The 20,594-nt window shown below is 35.2% G+C and overlaps 1 protein-coding gene across 3 annotated transcripts in view; it reads left to right on the top strand.

Moving 5' to 3' along the window:
* The window catches only part of NSMCE4A (NSE4 homolog A, SMC5-SMC6 complex component), a 38,043-nt gene that overhangs the window by 3,763 nt on the left and 13,686 nt on the right, over nt 1–20,594 (top strand). For 2 of the 3 annotated variants that reach the window (XR_011970575.1, XM_072624608.1), the window contains exons 4-10: nt 7,118–7,269; nt 8,349–8,448; nt 9,641–9,731; nt 9,957–10,051; nt 11,621–11,669; nt 13,359–13,447; nt 13,539–13,618. Coding sequence is in view for 2 of the 3 variants with exons in the window: in XM_072624608.1 (XP_072480709.1) it covers nt 7,118–7,269; nt 8,349–8,448; nt 9,641–9,731; nt 9,957–10,051; nt 11,621–11,669; nt 13,359–13,447; nt 13,539–13,601 (639 nt within the window). In the remaining variant the exon portion in view is untranslated. Of the gene's footprint in view, nt 1–7,117; nt 7,270–8,348; nt 8,449–9,640; nt 9,732–9,956; nt 10,052–11,620; nt 11,670–13,358; nt 13,448–13,538; nt 13,619–15,716; nt 15,891–20,594 lie in introns of those variants that run through there. The other variant, XM_072624602.1, reaches the window with a different exon arrangement.

The following is a 20,594-nucleotide window of genomic DNA, read 5'->3' as shown; positions in this document are numbered from 1 at the left end:
GGTATGAAATAATGACTTAGATATTAGACATTTACTGTAATCACAGAGGTGTGTATATCACTTTACCATAATATCTGATGTTCTCTTTCTTTCCAAACTATAAGATTTTCTTTTGTTCTTTGTGAAATTGGGGCTGACTGAATTCAAAAGGTTATTTGGAATTTTTATTTCTTTCCTTTATAGTAGGGTGAAATTGAAATCAAGTCTAGGTTAGTTCCCCACTCTGGTTTTAGTATTTTAAATAAGTTGTTCATAAGATTGGCTTGTTTCAAAAGAGTGCATACTACTGAACAGACAGCTAAGTTAAAGTTTATAGATAGTTTAAATATAGATTCTTAGTACATTCTGCCCTCCTTTTACCACTCTGACACTGTCACTGTAGAACCTGAAGGGGGCTGCATGGTAGCAAAGATTGTTTTATATTTTTTCTTTGTTTCATGAATAATTAAGTCATTGCCATTGTGCCAGCCTACTAATGATAAGCCTTTCTATTCTTGCCTAGACTGATTCTCAGAAAACACCTACTCATTCTGTTGGCAGGACTGATCTCGAAGCCTTTCCCACATCCAGAGCTTACACTCTATTGACACATCCTTTGAGAGCCCAGGGGCACCTCCATACCACAGTGAGGCAGGAGTAGATCTTTGAGGAATAGTCCTGGTCACCCATATAAGGAATGGTTGATTAGATATATTGCTGGTACTCTAAAGATGAATTCTTTGTCTGGTGATCAGTAAGTGGACATACCACCAGAGGAACTGAATAGTACAAATCTTGATATCCTTGCTATAAATGGAAATAGAAGGCAAAATGAAATTATAACTAAAAGGAAGGATGGCTCACAACTTCCCTTGGAGTAAGGTAATAAGTTAAAAGACTCAGTTTTATTGTGCATCCAAAGACAAGAAATTCTCATTAGGCCATTCATTGGTCACTGCATGTTATAATACTGCTGATAATTATTTGCAAAATGTACCATGAAAATAATTGCATATCGTGTGCAAATATTTGTTGCACAGGATAGAGAGATAAGAAATTGTCCAAAGGATTTGATTTAATTTTGAGAGTCTTAACATATATTTGGATACTTGGTAAAACATAAATGTCATGGTAGGAATAGGTCAAGATGATGAAAAATGTTGGAAAATATCGATCAGAAATAAATCAGTCGGTGAACAAATACTAAGCACCTACATTCCAGGCACTATATAAAGACTAGGACCACAAATACAAGCAAAAAGAAAGATAGGCCCTGCCTTCAGGGAGCTTGCATTGTAAAGGGTATAGAAAACCCAGAAAAGGGAGCAAGGCAGAGGGAGAGGAAGGTGCCTTCCTGGGGGGATGGGGGAGGAGTGTAGGTTGGCACCTTGGTGAGAAATGAAATGGTGGCTGGTCTGAGCCTCCTGAAATGGTGGTTCTGGGAGATGTGCGGAGAGAGGAGCTGAAGGTATATTCAAGGTTGAATTCCAGGGCCGAAGCTGGAAGAAGAGATTTCTGGGGTGTGATGCTCAAGTTTGAATTGCAGCCTGGTGAGAAATGAAAGAAGCAGAAAACTTGGGCTGCTTAAAATTCTCACACCTTTACATGGTGTTTCCTTTCTTAGAAGAATCAGAAGGCTGTGGACATGGCAAGCAGAGAAGAACATCACCGTAGAATGAAATTAATGATGTTTTAATAGTCAGGAAAGATTATATTATTGATGTGGGAGATACTTGAACTCAGCTGTTTTGGGATAGTTACACCACCAGCTTGTTAGAGCCAGTATCAAAATGAATACAAAACTAGAAGAATAAAGATGAAAAAAATTGGAATGCAATTTCACAGCTCCTACCTTAACAATTTGGAAAGAACAAACAAAAAACAGGACATGGAAAGAAGGATTCTTACAATTTCATATTAAAGTTTAACCAATATAAATCAATTGCAATATAAATCAACCTAGAAATTGCCTGACTTTCAACCTAGAAAGTGCTCTTTCTTGTCTTACTTGCCATGTGGAGATATGCAGAAGTTAAGGGAAACACTGGATTGTGATATTAACTTCATTGTTAAATCTCAAAGAGAAGGATGGTGGAATATAATAAATAGTCCCACTTAAAACAAGCAGCATACACTAAAACCATTTTGAAGTGAGCTTAGTTGGAGTGACCCAACTAAGCAGAGTCATTTTGAGGGCAGCAGGAAAACAGACAAAAGAGTTGCCAAAGTTGTGATAGCAGGCCCTTGCTGTCATCAAGAAGAGAAGGACCACACACTAAACTGTCAAGTGTCAGCATCCTTAGAGATAGAGAAATGTAGAAAGGGAGCTGAGCAAAATATGGTTGGCTAAAGCACCTGGCCTAGGCCAAGTGTACACAGAGAAAGAATCTGTGCTGGAAGGGGTATGATTGTGATGCCAGGGAGAGATTCATTCTCCTAAAAAAGGCAAAAAAGCCAAAGGTGTAGAAAAAGGCAATCAAGACAAGACTGCATGGTAGAGTGAAAGCTGGCTTTGGCGTCAGAGGACCTGATTTCAAATGCTAATTCTTCCACATCTATCTGTGTGATCTTGGGCAGCTTACCTTTTCTAGGCCTCAATTTCTTCATCAGTAAATGAGGTTGAACTTAATGATGTTTTAAGATCTCTTCCATCTTTAAATCTAGGATCCTAGGACCTAATATCGACTACCTCCTGTCTGTATTAAATTTGTATGTGAATAATTACCATGTCCTCGGAACCTTCTTGGTGAGGATATTAAAAGCAAATTGGTTTTCACAAGTGATATTTCCCCATAGACTATATCTTTAACATCATACAATTGACCAAAAGATCTATATCTAGGTACACACACATATATACATGTGTGTGTATATATACATATAGATATATATACACAGATGTCTAATATATATATGTACGTGTACATATGAATATAAGCTCTGCTTACTGTTGATTTTTTTTTAATTGATTCAGTAGAACAGAATGCTATGTTAAAGGCTTTCTTCCTGCAAGGCTTCTTTCTTGAATATATCAAAATTATACATAATTTCCTGAGGGAGATAACAGAACTTTGGCCCTTATCCAAAAAGAAGTAGGATACAGAAATGTGCTTACTACTGTTGTGGAGATGCAGAATCTTTGTCAAAGTGGGCTTCCCTATAGTTGGTGAGGTCTTCCAGATCCTCCTGTCTGAAGATGTTATTATTGATAATACATATCCTTGTGTTGAGCACAGGAACATTTGCAGGGCCTCCTGGAGGATACACACTCAGAAGTTTAGTCCAATCCTCTATGTGGGAAAAAGAAAGTGAATGAAGACTTCCTCTTGTCTAGGCTAATGGTTGTAGTTAAATGCATAGCCCACAGAATTTGTCAGATATGTGTATCTCAGACAGATAGAAAAGCGTACAGTCAATATTTTCTTGGACCTAGAATTGGACCTGGATGAAAGCAGTATGAATTACCTTTGGGAAATGGCAATTGTCATGTCCCAAAGATTGTCCTTGGAACAAAGGCCCAAAATTCCACCAGTGTTTTTATAAAGCTGTGACTGATTTCCAAAATATTGAAAGTAGATATCACCTAGAGGACACTAGAGAAGTATTTGATGGGTGTGAGCAGGCTATACTACATATAACAGGTGAGAATGATAGGACCTATTTCACAGAATTGTAGGCATCAAGAAAGATAATATGTGTAAATAATTTTGCAGACCTCAAAATGCTTTATAAATGTCAGGTAAAATCTGCATTATTATGGAAAAACAGTGGATGCTGGGAACAAGGATGTCTGCTGTTAACTCTGGCCTCAGATGTTTACTAGCTGTGTGATGCTCATTAAATTATTTCACCACTGCTTGCCTTAGTTTCGTCAAGTGTAAAATGGGGATAATGGCACCTATCTCTGAGGAGTTGTGGGTTTCAGATGAGATACTATTTGTAAAATGCATGTGGTATAGAGCCTGGCACAGAGTAGGTATTATATAAATGCTTATTCCCTTTCCCTCTTGTTCTCTCCCCTGTATTTGACAAAGTGCTAGAAATGCTAGTTGCTTCAGTTCTTTTGTGATCTCGTTATTAGGGTAACTCTCTCCATGGAGGCAGATCATAGCTCATCTTTGCCCTCCCCTGTGTGGCTCTTCTCTATGCTGCCTGTAATTCTTATATATAGTTTAACATGTTTGGGAACCTTCCTCCAGTTAATTTAGGCTTTTCTTGATTACTAATGAAACATGCTAATGGTCCTTTAACAAATGTTCCTTAACATCTATAGTGTTAAAAGGCATTGTTCAAGGATTAGGATAAAGCAAGCCCCTGTCTTCAAGGAAAGTGCATTTGTGGATGAGTGGGTGTAGAATATAACTTGTACACAGAATATTAATTGCAAAATAGTCACGAGTTTCCAGAGGGAAAGAGTGGATCTATCATAGGAGATGGCGCCTGAGCTGTGGTTTAAAAGAAGCTCGAAAGCCTACAGAGGGAGAAGCAGTTCATTTGAGTTATGCACTGTCTGTTTACAAATGGTGTAGATGTACATTAGTGGGAGCTGGAGTGTTTACAAGGAACAAGAAGTAGACCAGCTTGGCTAGGCCTTCTTCAGCTGTGGGCCGTGACTCCATATGAGGTCTAAAAAAGTTTGGCAACATTAAAAGGTTTTTGAATAGGCGATGACCAAGAATTAATTGAAAATCAAACTTATAATGAATCTGCTTACCGGCATTGCATCTTGTAACTTCACTGCAGCCTTGGTTCTGACTCAGGCCAGGCATCACCAACTAACACAGCTGAAAAAGGATAAAGGGGTCATGAGTAGAAGTTTAAGTAGCTCTGGGCTAGACAGTAGGGGAAGAGACTAGTAAGTAGGGAGAGATTGAAGCTAGTATTAATAGCCAACATGTAAGTAATGTTTTAAAACTTGTAAACCTTTACAAAAAGGTATCATGTCTTCGCACTTTTAGACTTCAGAAAGTATAAATGCTACAAACTTAAGGAAAAATATCATTACAGTTTTTAAAAGTTTTAAAAATGTGAGGCACGCTTTCAATATGCATTGTGTTGAGGTCAGTTTTGGGATGACCTCCTCAGCCTGTGGATAGGTAGAGCAAGTCCTCTTGCTTGGCCACTTTGCTCACTTTTTTCTTGAGGGTTGTGTCAAGGCTGTTCTATATGCATCAAAACCTCATTCTTGACAGAATCTTAAGACTAGAATTGCAAATGCAGTCCTTTCATTGAGCAGCAAAGATGAAATTTTTTTTTTTTTTACAAAGTTTGAAAATCATCTGGAGTGATATATGAACACACGATGACGGTTGTGTTGAAATTTAATAATAAATATCAATATACTTTTAAAAAATATCATTAACCTCTCAAATGCTGTTTTTCCCAAGTTTGTAGCATTTTTACTTCTAAAGTTATCAGAGCTTGTTTGCTTCTCTAAGAGTTTTGGGACACCCTGTATTTGAGCCTCACAACAACCTTGTGATATGGGACCACAGGTAGCATTCTCACTTTACAGATGGTAAAGTTGAGCATCAGCAAGCATAAGTGACTTGCTAATATAATCATACAGCTAGTGTTAGTGGTAGGCTTTATCTTCCTGTTTCCCAAGTACAGAAGAGATCAGAAGGCCAAGCTCCCAAGGGAAATAGAAGGATGTGATGAAGTGGAAGGGTGGCTTTGGTAAGGAGACTAGAAGAGTGGATGTATGGAGGATGGAGTACTGGAATAGAGATCTTGGTGAGGACCAATTGGAGATAGTTTATACCTTGTTAATCTTGTTTTCATTGAGTGTGACCTGGAGAATGGTAGATGAGGCTGTGGACATGATGATGTGATTGGAAGATGTGAACTTCGTAGGACCCTGAGGTTGCTTACTAGGGCAGGCAGTGGGGAGCAATGAGTATAACCAACTTCTCTTGCTGGCCCTGTGTATCCAAGGCATGAGAGAAATCTGTTGGTTTTGTAGAAGATGGTAAAGGATGGAGTTTTAGTTATTGCCTAAAGATGGTAGTAGAGGTGGAGAATGAAGAGGCATTTTGCTTAATTTTAGAGTAAGGATTCTAGATGATACAGTGGAAATGGTGGGCGAAGTAGTGGAAGAACATTGAAAAGAGAGCACTAAGATGGATTGTGATTGGGAATTTTTGCCTGGGCAGGTGGTGCTTCTGAGTCTCAGGGATTTGAGGAGTATGAGGAAGGAATTAACTAGCCATAAGGCAAGTGAAGTTCCAATTAGAAAAAAGTTTGTAGGTTAACTTGACCTCAGGACTCTGGTCCTATCTCTCAGATTTAGAAAATTAAATAATGCCCTTTCATGATCCTAATTCAAATGTAATAGGATATCTCAGGTTTTCTTGTATTTTCAAAGAAGTGATTATAACTTACTTTACATCTAGAGTAAAAATTGACCATACAATTGCGCTTTAACTTGGATACCGTTTTGACTTCTATTTAGTTTAAGGTTCCAGTCATACTTTAAGTTCTCTTCCTCAATGCTTAGTGGCATGTTTAGTTAATATTTATTTATTAATGTTCCATGTATTTCAAGAGTTCTGTTTTGATAAAATTTGGGTGGTGAACAGCATATTTTAAGTATTCTTTTTTTAAGTAATTTTTTTTTTCTAATTTAAGTAATCTTGAATTTCATTATTGTGTTACTGGCCTTACTAAAAACAGTCACTTGCATCTATGGCTCGTCCAACAATACCATAATCTCTGTTCTGAGGGCAGAAGTATTTTGCATGTAGCACATACTTAGAAATTGATTTGAATTTAAGTTTAAAATTGTTTCCAAAAGTGAACTGTTTATAGACATGTACAAGAACATCTAGTATACATTGTGCTGCTGGAAAATAGCACTTAAGATGCTAAGAGTTAGACCATCATACTTTCTTACCAAGAGATTATAACTTAACTGGGTAATTTTTCATTAGGTTCAAGATGTAAGCTTTCCTTTACATGGTGCATATAGTTTTTTTCATGGCTGCTTATACACTTATTTAGCTGCTGTGTTGTAGCTGGGTGTAACCCTGAGATATGAGAGAGTTTCTGACCATTTAACTGGGAGACTTAGGAATGTCTTTCACCTAGTGAATGATGCCATTTGACTAAATTAAGACTTTTTCCCCTGTCATTTCAGCTTAAGTATATGGGTCTAAATCGTCTGGAAGTACAAGAAAGTGATAGTGAGGAAGAATCTCTTCTTATTGGCTTCTTACCTGAAGATTCCTGGCTCAGAGTTGGAATAATATCAATAAAATTCTTAAAGTGCGCTCCAACATTCCACTTTTTGTAAGTTTATTTGGGGCCTGGCAGAGGGGTTGATATCTGATAAGTAGTTCTCTGTTTGAGAGATAACATATTTAGCAGGAATACAGCATTTAAGCACTGAAAAAAATTTTTTTTGATTAACAAGCTTGTATTTTTTCTCCCAAATGAACAAGAAAATAAAAGCATACATAATCAGGCAAAGCAAATTCTTGCATTGGCCATGTCCAAAAGTGTAAATCTCATTCTGCATCCTGAGTCTGTCACCTCTCTGTCAAGAGGTGGATAGCATGCTTCATCCTCAAGTCTTCTGGAATTGTGATTTGTCATTTCATCGATCAGAGAGTGCTTGTCTTTTAACTTTATTTTTTAAATAATGTTCCTAAGTCATTCTTCTGGATCTCACTTTACTGTGCAAATTTTATATAGGTTCTCCCAGTTTTCTTGGAAACCATCATTTCGTCATTTCTTACGACAATAAGAATAGTTTGTATATTGTACTTTATTTAGTAGTATCTAATAGATGGGTGTCCTCTTAGTGTCTACTTTTTTGCTACTACAAAAAAGAGCTATTATATTTTTATATGCGTGGGTCTTTTTAAAATTTCTTTCATATTTTTGGTGTGTAGACCTAAGTGGTTTTGCCAGGTCAGAGGATATGCATAATTTAATGACTTTTTTGACCAATTCACAGCTGTACCATAAGTGCATTAATGTATCATTTTCCGGCAGCCCCTCTAACAATTACCATTTTCTTTTTTTGTCAGCTTTGCCAGTCTGATGGGTATGATGTAAAACAGGAGAGTTAAAACATCAGAGTTACTATAATTGCATTTCTCTAATTAATAGTGATTTGGAGAATTTATTCATATGATTGCTTGGATTTCTTCCTTTGAAAACAGCCTGTTCATATCCTTTGACCATTTATCATTTGAGGAATGGCTTTTGTTCTTATAAATTTGAGTCAATTCCTTATGTATCTTGGATGTAGGCCTCCAAGGGAAGTGCTCTTTCCAACATACCATGTTGAGCAGAAGTTACTTAATGACTATAGTAAATCATACATTTTTTGAACAGATAAGGTTTTTTCTCATACTGATTAGGTTTGGTTCATTCAAGACTGATCCTCCTGTGCCAAAGCAACGGAGTGAACGTCAGAGAAGAAAAGATAAGAAAGAAGAAGAAAGGGCCATGCCTGCTGAGGTTTGCGTCTTGCAGTCATTATTGTTTTTATATTTAGATGTAATAGTTAGCCATCTTTTTAAGTTTCAAAGACATTATCTGATGGGAGGGAGACAGGAAAATGGATTTATTTTTAGAGCTGTTTTTCTTGTAATTTTCTGTCATTCTTAGATTTTGATGCTTTTTTTACGGAACATTTTTTAAAATTCATTTTGGAATTCAGTTATCAGTTTCTCTTCTATAACCATTCTAAAAAATGCTTTTGTTAACTTTATTGTTTTCTTCCATTATAGTAGGGATAAAGTTTTCAAATCCTGTTACTAGAAATGGAAAGTTTACATTTATCCTTTTAAACGTAATATTATGGTGTTGACAAATTTATATTTTGATGTCATCCTTGCGGCCACCTGGTGAATATGTGGTTTGCAGCTAGGGAGAGTAGATAATTATAGTATATCATATTTTCAAGGAGCCTCAGTGATAACTTAGTCCAACCTGTAGCTGGATAGGAATCTCCTCTAACATCCCTTAGATTTGATCATATATATAGTCATTTGAAAACTTTCAAAGATAAGAGTATTGCTTTCTAAGGCAATCCATTCCACTTGGGGATAACTCTAATTATTAGAAAGTTTTGTTTTGCTTTTATATCAAGTTAAAAGTTGCTTCTTTGCACTTTCTACAGATGGCTCCTAGATGTGCCCTTTGGAACTAACCATAACAAGTCTAATCGTGCTTCTGTTTGGCTGTTGTTTCTAACATTTGAAGATGGTTATATTATGTGCCACTACTGGCTAAGTAGCATCAGCACCTTCAGTTTAACCTTATGCTCTCTGGTTTCCTGTGCACTCACCCCCTTGCCTGCCCCGGTAGAGTGCTTCATTTTGTCAGGAGTTCTTCGAATATGGTACTGAAATCTAGAAATGACACTTGAGATATCATCTCATTTGGGCAGTATACAATCAAGTTACCATCTCTCCCTTTTTGCATATAACGTTCCTGTTAATGAAACTTAAGATCCCATTAGTGTTTTGCCTTCCATGCCCTAATATGGCTTCGTTTTGAGCTGGTGGTCCTCCAAAACCCCAAGTCTCTCACAGAAGCTTGATGAGTATGAGGAGGACATGAGTGGCTCAAATTGTTTCTGGTAAAACCTTTTTGCATAATGGTGATGATGAGCATTCATGTTTGTGAACTTGCTTGTACTTTCCAGTTGAAAAAAATGGAGGAGTCCCAACAAGAGGCTACAGAAAAAGAGGTGGAAAGGATCCTGGGATTACTGCAGACTTATTTCGGAGAAGAGCGTGAGTGTGACTTCATTTTATAACTTGAAAATATGCAATTTACATAAAGTATTTTCTTGTAAAAGGTGTTCATTTTTTATCTTAAAAAGTGTATTTAAAACTTGATTTTTAAGTATTTTAGTATTTATCTTTTTAATTAATACCATTTCCATCTTTTAGGGGAATGCTGTTGTGTGGACTTTGGTGAAAAGTAACTTTTTCTTTTCTATTTTCTGGTGTTTATAGCTGAGACTCCTATATCCTTCTTCGACTTTGTGATTGATCCAGATTCTTTTGCTCGAACTGTGGAAAATATTTTCCATGTCTCCTTCATTGTAAAGGTAAGGCTTAATTACAAAATTTTCAATAGTTTTTGTAAGTAAAAAAGCTACAAATAACATATGTAAAAGAATTATTAAAGCTAGTTTTGCAAAAACCTTTATCTTTGCTGGCTATTTGAAAGGAAATGTTTGTATGTAAATAGGTAGAAGAAACTAACCCAGATATAAACTGTTCTTTGTTCTGTTCTCTGTATCATTGGTTTTATCTTGTTATTGTTGAGATAGAATTGTTTAAGATAAATTAATATCATGAATTTACAGCTTTGAAATTTTAAAATCCATTTGAAACATTGTAATAAGAGTTTGGATATAGTTAGTCACTGGACCAGTGTTGAGACATTTTCCTTAAAAAGATGTAGACTGAATCTGAGTTTCTGATAGAAATTGTGTAATTAGAAGATAGATTTCTGATTGGTAGCACTGTGCCCACTCTGAAATAGAAAACATATTACCTGTATAAACACACTTACATACCATGTTATAATCACTTGATTTATGTTTATATTATGCCACTACAAAACTTTCTGAAGTAGATATCACAGTCATAGAATGCATGAATGAAGGGAAAAAAAAGTATTTTTAAAAGCATTTCCTATGTATCAAGTACTGTGCTAAGTGCTGGGTATATAAAGAGAAAAAGCTAGAAAGTCTTTTTTCCTAAGGAACCTGAAACTCCAGTTGGGAGAAAAAAACACATAAAAACAAGTTTAGTCACAGAGTCAGTGGAAAAGCCCAGAAGTGCTAATGGGGCCCCTGATGCTAGCAGTCTTCCCATCCACCTGCTGCCTCTTACAAGTATTAAAAGTAACATGTGTCTTCACAGTAGAGATAGTAGAAGACGTCTCACTTTCTCCTATTTATGCACAGATAAGACATCCATAGGTGTGGAACATTGCATATATTTTCAAACTTTTTCAATATATTGATCAGTTTTTGCTGGGGGGTGGGGAATGGTTTCATCTTTTTTTTCTTTAAAAAATATTCTTTGTTAGAGGAGTTGGCTCTTTGAGAGGGGTAAGGAGGAGGATACTGGAATAAATTTTGGTAATGAAAAAACCAAAGATATCAACAAATATATTTTGTAAAGTTCTAACATGAATATACTTGGCAGAGCATTAAGTCAAGAACTGGCACTATGATGGACAAAACATTGACTCTTGAGTCAGACAGACAACCTACCTTTGTCCATCTTCTCTTGCTTGGCCTCTCTTAGTGGTAGGCCTCTAGTTTTGGAGGCAGGCTCTTCCATTGCTGGACAGCTTTCAGTGATCAGTCTTTTCTTACTATAAAGTTGGATTCTTGGCCTGTCAAATAGTGCTGAATTTAACACATGACTGAAGCAGCTAAAGCTTTGTGTTATTCTTGGCATAGATTTGTGTATATAGGTGCTCTCGTGCTGGCCACAACACGACAGGGAAGTTAAGGAAAATCTTGTTTCCTAGCCTTTATTTGTATTGTTACTTCTGTTTTCTAATGTCATACTGCTACCATTTGAGAGATGTGCGTTGAAGATAAAAGATGCTGTCTCAATAGCAGGTGGTAAAATTATGTATCACATTTGTATTTTAGGATGGTTTTGCAAGAATAAGGCTTGACCAAGACAAACTGCCAATAATAGGTAATGATTCTGTTAAAAAAATTTATTTATGGAGACTTGGTCTTTTTAATTAAAGAGGACAAATTTTTATTTTGTTAAAAGCAAATGAGTTTTATTCCAAGGTTTACACTTTTATTTCATTATTACATAATACTTAACAGCTAAAAACTGGAAATATAAGATTAGTTAAAAACAATAATTATAGGAAAAATACCTTGTCATATTAGTATTATCTTTACAGTATGAGCAATAAAATAACTGAATAGAGCTCAGGGCCTAAAGCCAGGGAGACCTGAATTCAAATCCAACCTCAGACATTTATTAGCTCTGTGACACTGGTCAAGTCACTTAACCTTTGTCTGCCTCCATTTTCTTAACATAAATAGAGATAATAATAGTTCCTACCTCCCGGGCTGTTGTGAGGCTCAAATGGGATAACATTTGTAAAAAAACACTTAGCACAATGCCTGGCAACATACAGGCTCTGTGCATATAAATGCTTGTGCCTTTCTTGTAAAATGTCCTTAACATTTTAAATGTCCTTTCCTCATCTTTTACTGGCACTTTTTCCTTCAGTCCTTTAATATAGTATGTTGGGTCTTATTTGTTGATCCTCTGCTCTTCTCCATCTGCATTCTCAGACTTGTCATTTCCCATAGGAGAACACTACCAAAAACTTAGCCTATTGAAAATGGAAATAAATCTCTAATCCATTTGATATTCCTCTTGTCTCTCCTACTCCAAACCTCTTAATATTGAACAGTTTCCATCATGTCTTTTTATTATTTAAGCCAAAACCCATTACCCATTACCAATCCCATTTTTACCAAACACACATCAAGAAACTTGCTAGCTCAATAAATCTGTACATTCAGCATGTTTCCTCTTTGCGCATTAAGTCTGATTACTACCCAGAATAGTTCTTTTGTTCCAACCTGGCCAGTTTGTTTGCCCCACCCCTTTAAGCAGTGTTAATAATTTTCAGATTCGTGGCTTTACTTAAGCCATTTTCTTTACTTAGAATTCATTCCTCTTTATTCTACTAATCTATATCTGTTATTTCCTATAATATGTAACTCCAAACCCATGTCTCCAGAAAGGCTAACCTGATCACTCTTGCTTTATTTCATTTCATTTAAACTCCCACACATACATGTAAGTCTCATATGTTTTTGTGTACATTTATATGTTGTTTTGAACTTTTTCTTTCTTAGTGATAGTGTTCTCTCCTTCCTTAGTTTCACCCCAAAGTACCTTTTGTATTACCATGAATAATATAGGGACTCAGCATGTTTGTAGGGGAAAAAAAAATTGTTTACCTAATATCCAATTACTGTTGAAAATAAAAGGAGGTAAATTCAAATTGTTATTTGGAGGAGGACACCCGCAGTCAGGGTTAAGTGACTTGCCCAGAATTACGCAGTTAGTGTTTGAGATTGGATTTGAACTCAGGTCCTCCTGACTGCAGGGCCTGTGCTCTATCCACTGCACCACCTAGTTGGCCCAAGTATATATTGTTAATGCAGTCAATTGAGATTATATTGACATATCTCATGCCATTGGACTGAATTGCTAACTATACTTTAAATTAAACGAAGTGGTATGTAAGTACTTAATTCAATAACAAATGCCTGTAAAGTTTACAGTCCTATTATTAGTGCAATACTCTTCTGATTTAATTACTTTTGAAAATGTTCTCTTTCCTAACAGAGCCTATAACTCAGGGTAATGAGGAAAATGAACAAGGTACTCAAATCAGGCACCAAGATGTTATATCACTGAGTTATCAAGATTGGAAGGTGAAACATATGTCCTCAGTTTCCTAAATCTTGACTTTATTTATTGATTTTAAGTTGAATGGCATTTTCTTTAATGTTTTTTTCTTACCAGGACATTGTGAGGACTTTTGAAATTTCACAGCCTATGATCTCTCCTCCGTGCTGCAGCAAGTAAAATCTAAGCTTTCAAAGGTATGGTTCCGTGTTATTTGGCATCCAAAACTACTTTCCTATATTACCTATATACCCTTGAGGTAATTGGCTCTGTTTACTGTAGTTTTATGTTCTTGTAGTTAATGTGTGTCTCCTTCAACTTCTTTTGTCATAACATTGTCATATTGACCATAGGTCACTGGCAGAACAAACATTAGCAGCTAAGTTTATGTTTTGGACAGAGTTGTATGGTGATTCTGACAGAAAATTATATCCAGGTCAAGAACTGGCACTAGTCATGATTTGTATTGTCTTGAGACCATGTCTTCAGGTATCTCAAGGGTAACTCAGGGAACAGACCAGTAAACTTTTAGTGAGCCCAAATTAATCTGTAAAAACACAGCATCTCCACTGCTAAATGATCTTGTAATATTTATGCATTTTTGAAAACAGTGTTGACCGAGGCTCCCACAGACATTTAAGGATCATAAATTAATTCCACTACTGTCTGAAGCCTACTGCAGTTTCTTGAAGGAGAGTCTTGTGAGTTGATACTTGCAGAGACAAAAACTCCTGATTAGCTGAGACCTTTAAGATCCTAATTCGACAGACTTTGGTGTAACAGTTTAAGAGACTCTTAATTATTGAATGTTAGGACAAAGATCACCTAGGAGTCTCCAGACACGTAGAGAATCTGGCCCTCCTCCACATGTGTCCCTTTATTCCCAGTTCCTATACTCCAAAGATTGCTAAGAACAGATTTCCTTGGTAAAATCTTCCCTCCTTGATCTCAAAAAGCTCACTTACTCTTAAGTATTGTTTTGTCTGTTAAAAACAGGTAAAGCAGGAATTTGTCCTCTTGAAGGAGTAACCAGGATGACTTGAATTGATTCCTTTTACTACTCTTATATAGGGAAAGCTTCAAATTAAAAAGTTAAGATTAGGAAAGATAGACTTTGGTTACAGTTTTAAATGTTCTATTCTTTTCTCTTCCCTAATATTACTCTTTAATACCTGGTAGCTACTATAAAACCTTTCAAATTAATAGATGTTTTGATATCATATTTATTTTTCATTGTTATAAGACACAGTAACTTTGGAAGTTGTTCAGAGGTAATTCATAAATATCTAGTTACAATGAATTATATTTGCAAATGGAGCTTTTTTAAAAGTTTCTCATTATAAAATGTATATTTATGGATTAAAGTTTTTCCATAATAAAATTGGTCACCACATGGTTTATGAAAAATTTTCCATTTTCTGATTATTGCACAATTTAGACCCTCAGGCTTAGTAGTAACCTTTAGCAGTGGAAATTACATTTTTGCTATTTGAGGCACATTTTAATATTTTGCCATTAATTGTTACAGACTTTTATTATTACTAAAATATAATTTAGCTATTAATATTTTTATTTTCTGACCTTGTAAGAATATTGTTTTTCATATCTACAACTTTTGACAGCCATATAGACAAACATTTTATTTTCACTTATTCTGCTAAGTATCTGCCAATGAAAGTAGGAATTGTACCAAAAATTTGGGAAAAAGGAGGGTCCTGCAGGGGCTCTGCCAGGCATTACCAATTTCACTTGAGTAAATGAATGCTCAGAGTCCAGTAACAGTTGTCATTACCAACCTTTTTTATCAGCCATATTTATTTAGATTTCTTTTGGGGTAAAGCTTGCTGTTGTTTCAGTAAGCCATTGAGGTTAAAGTAGTTCTAATTGATAGGTCCCCTGTGTTTCTCTGGCTCTTTGTGAGGGACCCCTTTTAGATAGCAGCCAAGCAATGAATTGGAAAGCACTCAGAGTAGGTGAGAAGACAGTACTGAAAAAGAATAAGGTTTTGTATATACCATTAACCATGAATATTGCTACCATCAATGAGGCGAATCAAAAGGGATCACCCTTTTCATAACCCTTAAGTTTCCCTTGTGTAACTGTTTTCCTGCTGTAAAGCTATTACTGATTTTTGTTTTGGCCTGTATAGAAATCAGAGAGAATAGGATGTTTAGCATGTGATTTCCCTTAGCTTTTGTACCTTTGTAGGGCTTTCCTGGTAATCCAGCAAACTAAGCTATATTAATTGGATTTTATTTGAATTTGTGTTTTTGATTGATTATTCCTTATTCCTAGGTGTTCCAAATGAAAATTGACACCTCAAATGGAAAGAAGCTTATATCATTTATTGTATTATTGTTTTTCAGAGAATCAAATGTTTAGTTTTTTTGTTTATATGTATTTTATTTTATTGTTCATGAAGCTGCCTTGCTTTCCTATGATTAAAGAGATTCACTGCCATATCTGTTATATAATTGTCTGTCTTTTTTATTGATTCTTCTAATATTATATTTTATGATCATTTAACTTCATTTAGGTCATTTACCCATGGGTCTTCACAGATCACTATGCAGATGACTTACATTTTTATGTTTTACTCTGTCACTAGTTAACCTACTGGATATCTGAATCTTTCTCAAACTGGATGTTACAGAGACATCTCAACATGAAAACTGAATTCATTTTTTCCCCTCAGACCCATCGGTTTTCCAAACTTTCCTAATTCTTTTGGAGGTACCACCATTCTTCCAGTCCCCCAAGTATGTTTGTTTCCAAATCGTACTGCTTCTGTCTTCACAATATCTCTTGAATCTGGCTCCTTATATCTTCTCCCACTCTCAGTTCAGTCATTCCTCACTTCTTACCTAGAATATTTCAATTACTGTCTATAGATGGGAGGGCTGTGGCTGTATTACCAATAGCCTGATGGGGGGGGTGAAGTGAGAAAGGGGACATCTGTAGTCATATATATAGTACATAGTACGTATATAGTACAAGGCTTTTGTAAGGGGTTAGAACAGAGGTGGGGAACCTGCGATCCCCAGGCCATATGTGGCTTTCTAGGTCCTTGGGTGGAAGACTTGTGGCTGAGTCCAAGTTTTACAGAACAAATCCTTTTATTTAGGAAATTTATTCTGTGAAGTTTGGATTCAGTCAAAGGGCCACACTTGAGGACCTAGAGGGTCACATGTGGCCTAGGTTCTCTACCCCTGGTTTAGAATAAAAGCTGTTTTCCATGGTTGTTCTAAGGGGGAAGTTAGCTATTAGTTTACTTTGGGCAACTCAGCCTCCTACCAAATGCTACCAGAAAAATATAAGATAGTGAGCAAATCCCTCTATCCAAGCAAACAAAAAGGAATCAGTGAAATTATGCATATATTAGAACGGACAAAACAATACTAAAGAGTGAGCTTTTTGAGGTCAAGGAGGGAAGATTTTACCAGGGAAATCTGTTCTTAGCAATCTTTGGGGTACAGGAACTGGGAATAAAGGGACATGTGGAGGAGGGCCAGATTCTCTATGTGTCTGTGGAGACTCCTAGGTGATCTTTGTCCTAACATTCAATAATTAAGAGTCTCTTAAACTGTTATACCAAAGTCTGTCGAATTAGGATCTTAAAGGTCTCAGCTAATCAGGAGTTTTTGTCTCTGCAAGTATCAACTCACAAGACTCTCCTTCAAGAAACTGCAGTAGGCTTCAGACAGTAGTGGAATTAATTTATGATCCTTAAATGTCTGTGGGAGCCTCGGTCAACACTGTTTTCAAAAATGCATAAATATTACAAGATCATTTAGCAGTGGAGATGCTGTGTTTTTACAGATTAATTTGGGCTCACTAAAAGTTTACTGGTCTGTTCCCTGAGTTACCCTTGAGGTACTAGAAGAGCCTAGCACTCAGTATCCAGAGAAAGTAGTAACATGGTCCCAAGACTATACAAATCATGACTAAACTAAACTAAGATATTTTCCCTGCAGAATGTCTTGCAATAAAGTCCCAATTCAAAAAGCAAGACTGGAGGGAGGAAAGTAAACCAAAAAAAGACTCCCATCATAAAGTGCTATTCTTGTGACAGAGATGCCCAAGCACAAACCTAGAGGAAGAGAATGACTCCAAAAACAGAGGCAATGCCCACATGGGCTAAACATAAGTTCAGCTAGAATTTTTGGAAGAACTGAAAACAAGAGTTAAGTAAAATTTTAAAGGTCATAAATTTTATAAAATGAGAACATTAGAGGAAAGAATTGGAAAAGAAAAAAATTTCAGAAGAAAGATTTGGAAGGAGAATTAATAGCTTAATACAAGAGGTACAAAACTTCCTAAGCAACAGATGTCTTGAAAAGTTGAATGGATCAAAAGTTGATAACTCATGAGACAACAAGAAATATTAAAACAAAGTCAAAAGGTTAAAAAAGTAAAGTAAAAGACAAGGTATTTCATATAATAAAACAAATGACCTCAGAATTAGATCAAGGAGAAGACTGAAGAATTATTGGACTACTTAGAAACCGTGACGACAAAAAAACAACAAAAAAGCTTGAACATTATATTTCGAGAAATCATCAAAGTGCCTATTATCCATTAGAACCAAATGGCAAAGTGATAATGGAAATCCACCAGTCATGTCTCGAAAGAAACCCAAAATGAAAATTCCCAGAAACAGTAGAGCCAAAATCTAAAACTACTCGTTGAAAACAAAAATGCTGCAAGCATTTTAAAGATTTTAAGTACCAAGGAACCACATTCAAGGTAGCAGCTACTGCCATAAAGGAGCAGAACAAGTGGAATATGACATTCCAAAAGGCAGATGATACAGACTTATAACCCCAAATAATCTATTCCCCCAAACTCAGTATAATCCTCCAAGGGAGAAAATGTACTTTTTAATAAAACAGAAAACTTTCAATCATTCCTGATGAAAAAGCCAGGGCTGGGAAGAAACTTGGAAAAACAAGCATGGAAGCCAGAGAAACATACAGTGGTGAGCAAGAGTGAGCTACCAAAAGGGATTAAATAAGAATAAAGTATTTACATTCTTTTGAAAGAATATAAGAGAATAGAATGGAGAAAAATATACAGTGATCATAACTGTTAATGTGGATGAGATTAACTCTCCCTAACAATGGAAGTTGAAAAGCAGAATGGATTAGGAAACTATTGTTAGGAATCTAACAGTAAACATGGCATTTACTAGAAATACTTTTGGAACATAAACATCCACACCGAGTTCAAATGAGGAGCTAGAGCAATATCTATCGTACTTCAGCTGAAATTAAAAAGATAGGGATATCAATCATAATCTTAGATAAGGTTTCACCAAAAACATGCTCAATTGAAAGATGTGAACAGGCAAATTTCATTGTGCTGAAAGAACACACAGAAAATGAATTTATATGTGGAACAAATGGCATAGCATTAAAAAAAATAAAGGAAAAGTTAAGTTATGTGGAGAAATACAGACTGAGAAAATCTAACCAAAAATAAACAAGAAGAAAGTTAAGCCTGAATGGAATTTTAGAAATTAGATATGGTAAAATTACTGAATGACTATAGGAATATACCTGTTTGTCACCTGTGCACGAAGCCTTTAGAAAAGTTGACCATGTTTTAGGGCATAAGAATTTCATAAATGCATAAAAGCAGAAATATGAAACTTAGGATTTACTGACCACGATGGAATAAAATTGTATTAAATAAGAGCCACTCAAGGATTAAAATTAATTAAAGACCAACTTAGAAAACCAACAAAATTTAAAACCTCAGTAAAACACCAATATAAAAATTCTAAAACTCAAGTAAAAGATTAATAAAATTGAAAGAAAAAAAATCAGTAGCTATTTCTTTTTGATGGGTGAGAGGGAAGATAAACAAACCATTAGCTAATTTAATTTTTAAAAGTAACAGGAAAACTAAATTACCATTATCAGAAGATGAAAAAGGGAGAAATGACAAATGAAGAAATAATGGAAATCATTAGTAATTATTTTGCACATTTCTATGCCAATGAAATTGGTAAATTAAGTTGATAAATTTTTGTAAAATTTTTCATTGCCCAGATTAGTAGAATAAGAAATAAAGCATTTAAATAACCCAATGTCATAAAAAATTAAAAAACCCTGAGACTAGGTATCAGCAAATTCTACCAAGCATTCAAATAACATTTAATTCCAATATTATAGAAACCATTTTTTTTTAAGGAAAGAGTTTCTACCAAATTCCTTCTATAACACAAATATGATCTTACCAACTAAACCAGAAGGAACCAAGAGAAAGGAAACTATAGTTCAGTATCTTCAATGAACATTGACATGAAATTTTTAAATAAAATTTTACCAAAGATATTATAAAAATATTAAAAAGTTCAATACAATCGAGCCAGGCTGGAGTTGTACCAGAAATGTGGGGTTAATTCAACATTAGTAACACTGTTGACAAAATATGTAACATGTAATTAAAAAAAATTCTTGAATATCTCAGTAAATGTGGAAAAGACTTTTGACAAGATACATTACTTATAGCAAAGACCCTAGAAAATGAATAAATGGATCTTAATGTAATAATTAGTATCTAAAACCAAAAGCCTGCATTATATATAATCGGCATACAGAAAAAGGTCTAATAAGATGTTCCATAAAGAATATTACTACCATTTCTATTTGATAAGTGCTAGAAATCTAGTTATAGCCGTAAGACATGAGAAAGAAATTGAGGAAATAAACATGAACAAAGAGGAAACAATTACTGCTTTTTTGCAGATGAAATGATGGTTTATATAGAGTAGGTTTTTTTAACTTATTTTATATGATGGACCCCTTTGGAAGTTTTGTGAAGCATATGGACCTCCTTTCAGTATGATATTTTTACGTGCACAAAATAAAATACACAGTATTACAAAGGAAAACAATTATAATGAAATAATGTTTTATAAAAAAGTTGCACAGGTCCCAAGTTAAGAACCCCCAATCTAGAAAACCCAAAAGAGTAAACTAAAAATTGATGAAATAACTTCAGCAAAACTGAAGTATATAAAATAAATCCATATATCATCAGCCTATCCTTGTATTGCCAAAAAAACTTATCAGGAAGAGATAGAAAAATTCTATTCAAAATAACTATGAAATGTATAAAACATTTGGGTGTCTACCAGCACACAGAAGAATATATGACTACAATTAC

The sequence above is a fragment of the Notamacropus eugenii genome, chromosome 1 (genome assembly GCF_028372415.1).
Source record: "Notamacropus eugenii isolate mMacEug1 chromosome 1, mMacEug1.pri_v2, whole genome shotgun sequence".
Taxonomy (NCBI): domain Eukaryota; kingdom Metazoa; phylum Chordata; class Mammalia; order Diprotodontia; family Macropodidae; genus Notamacropus; species Notamacropus eugenii.
The sequence above is the reverse complement of the archived record's forward strand: the minus strand, read 5'-3'. Positions and strand labels throughout refer to the sequence as shown.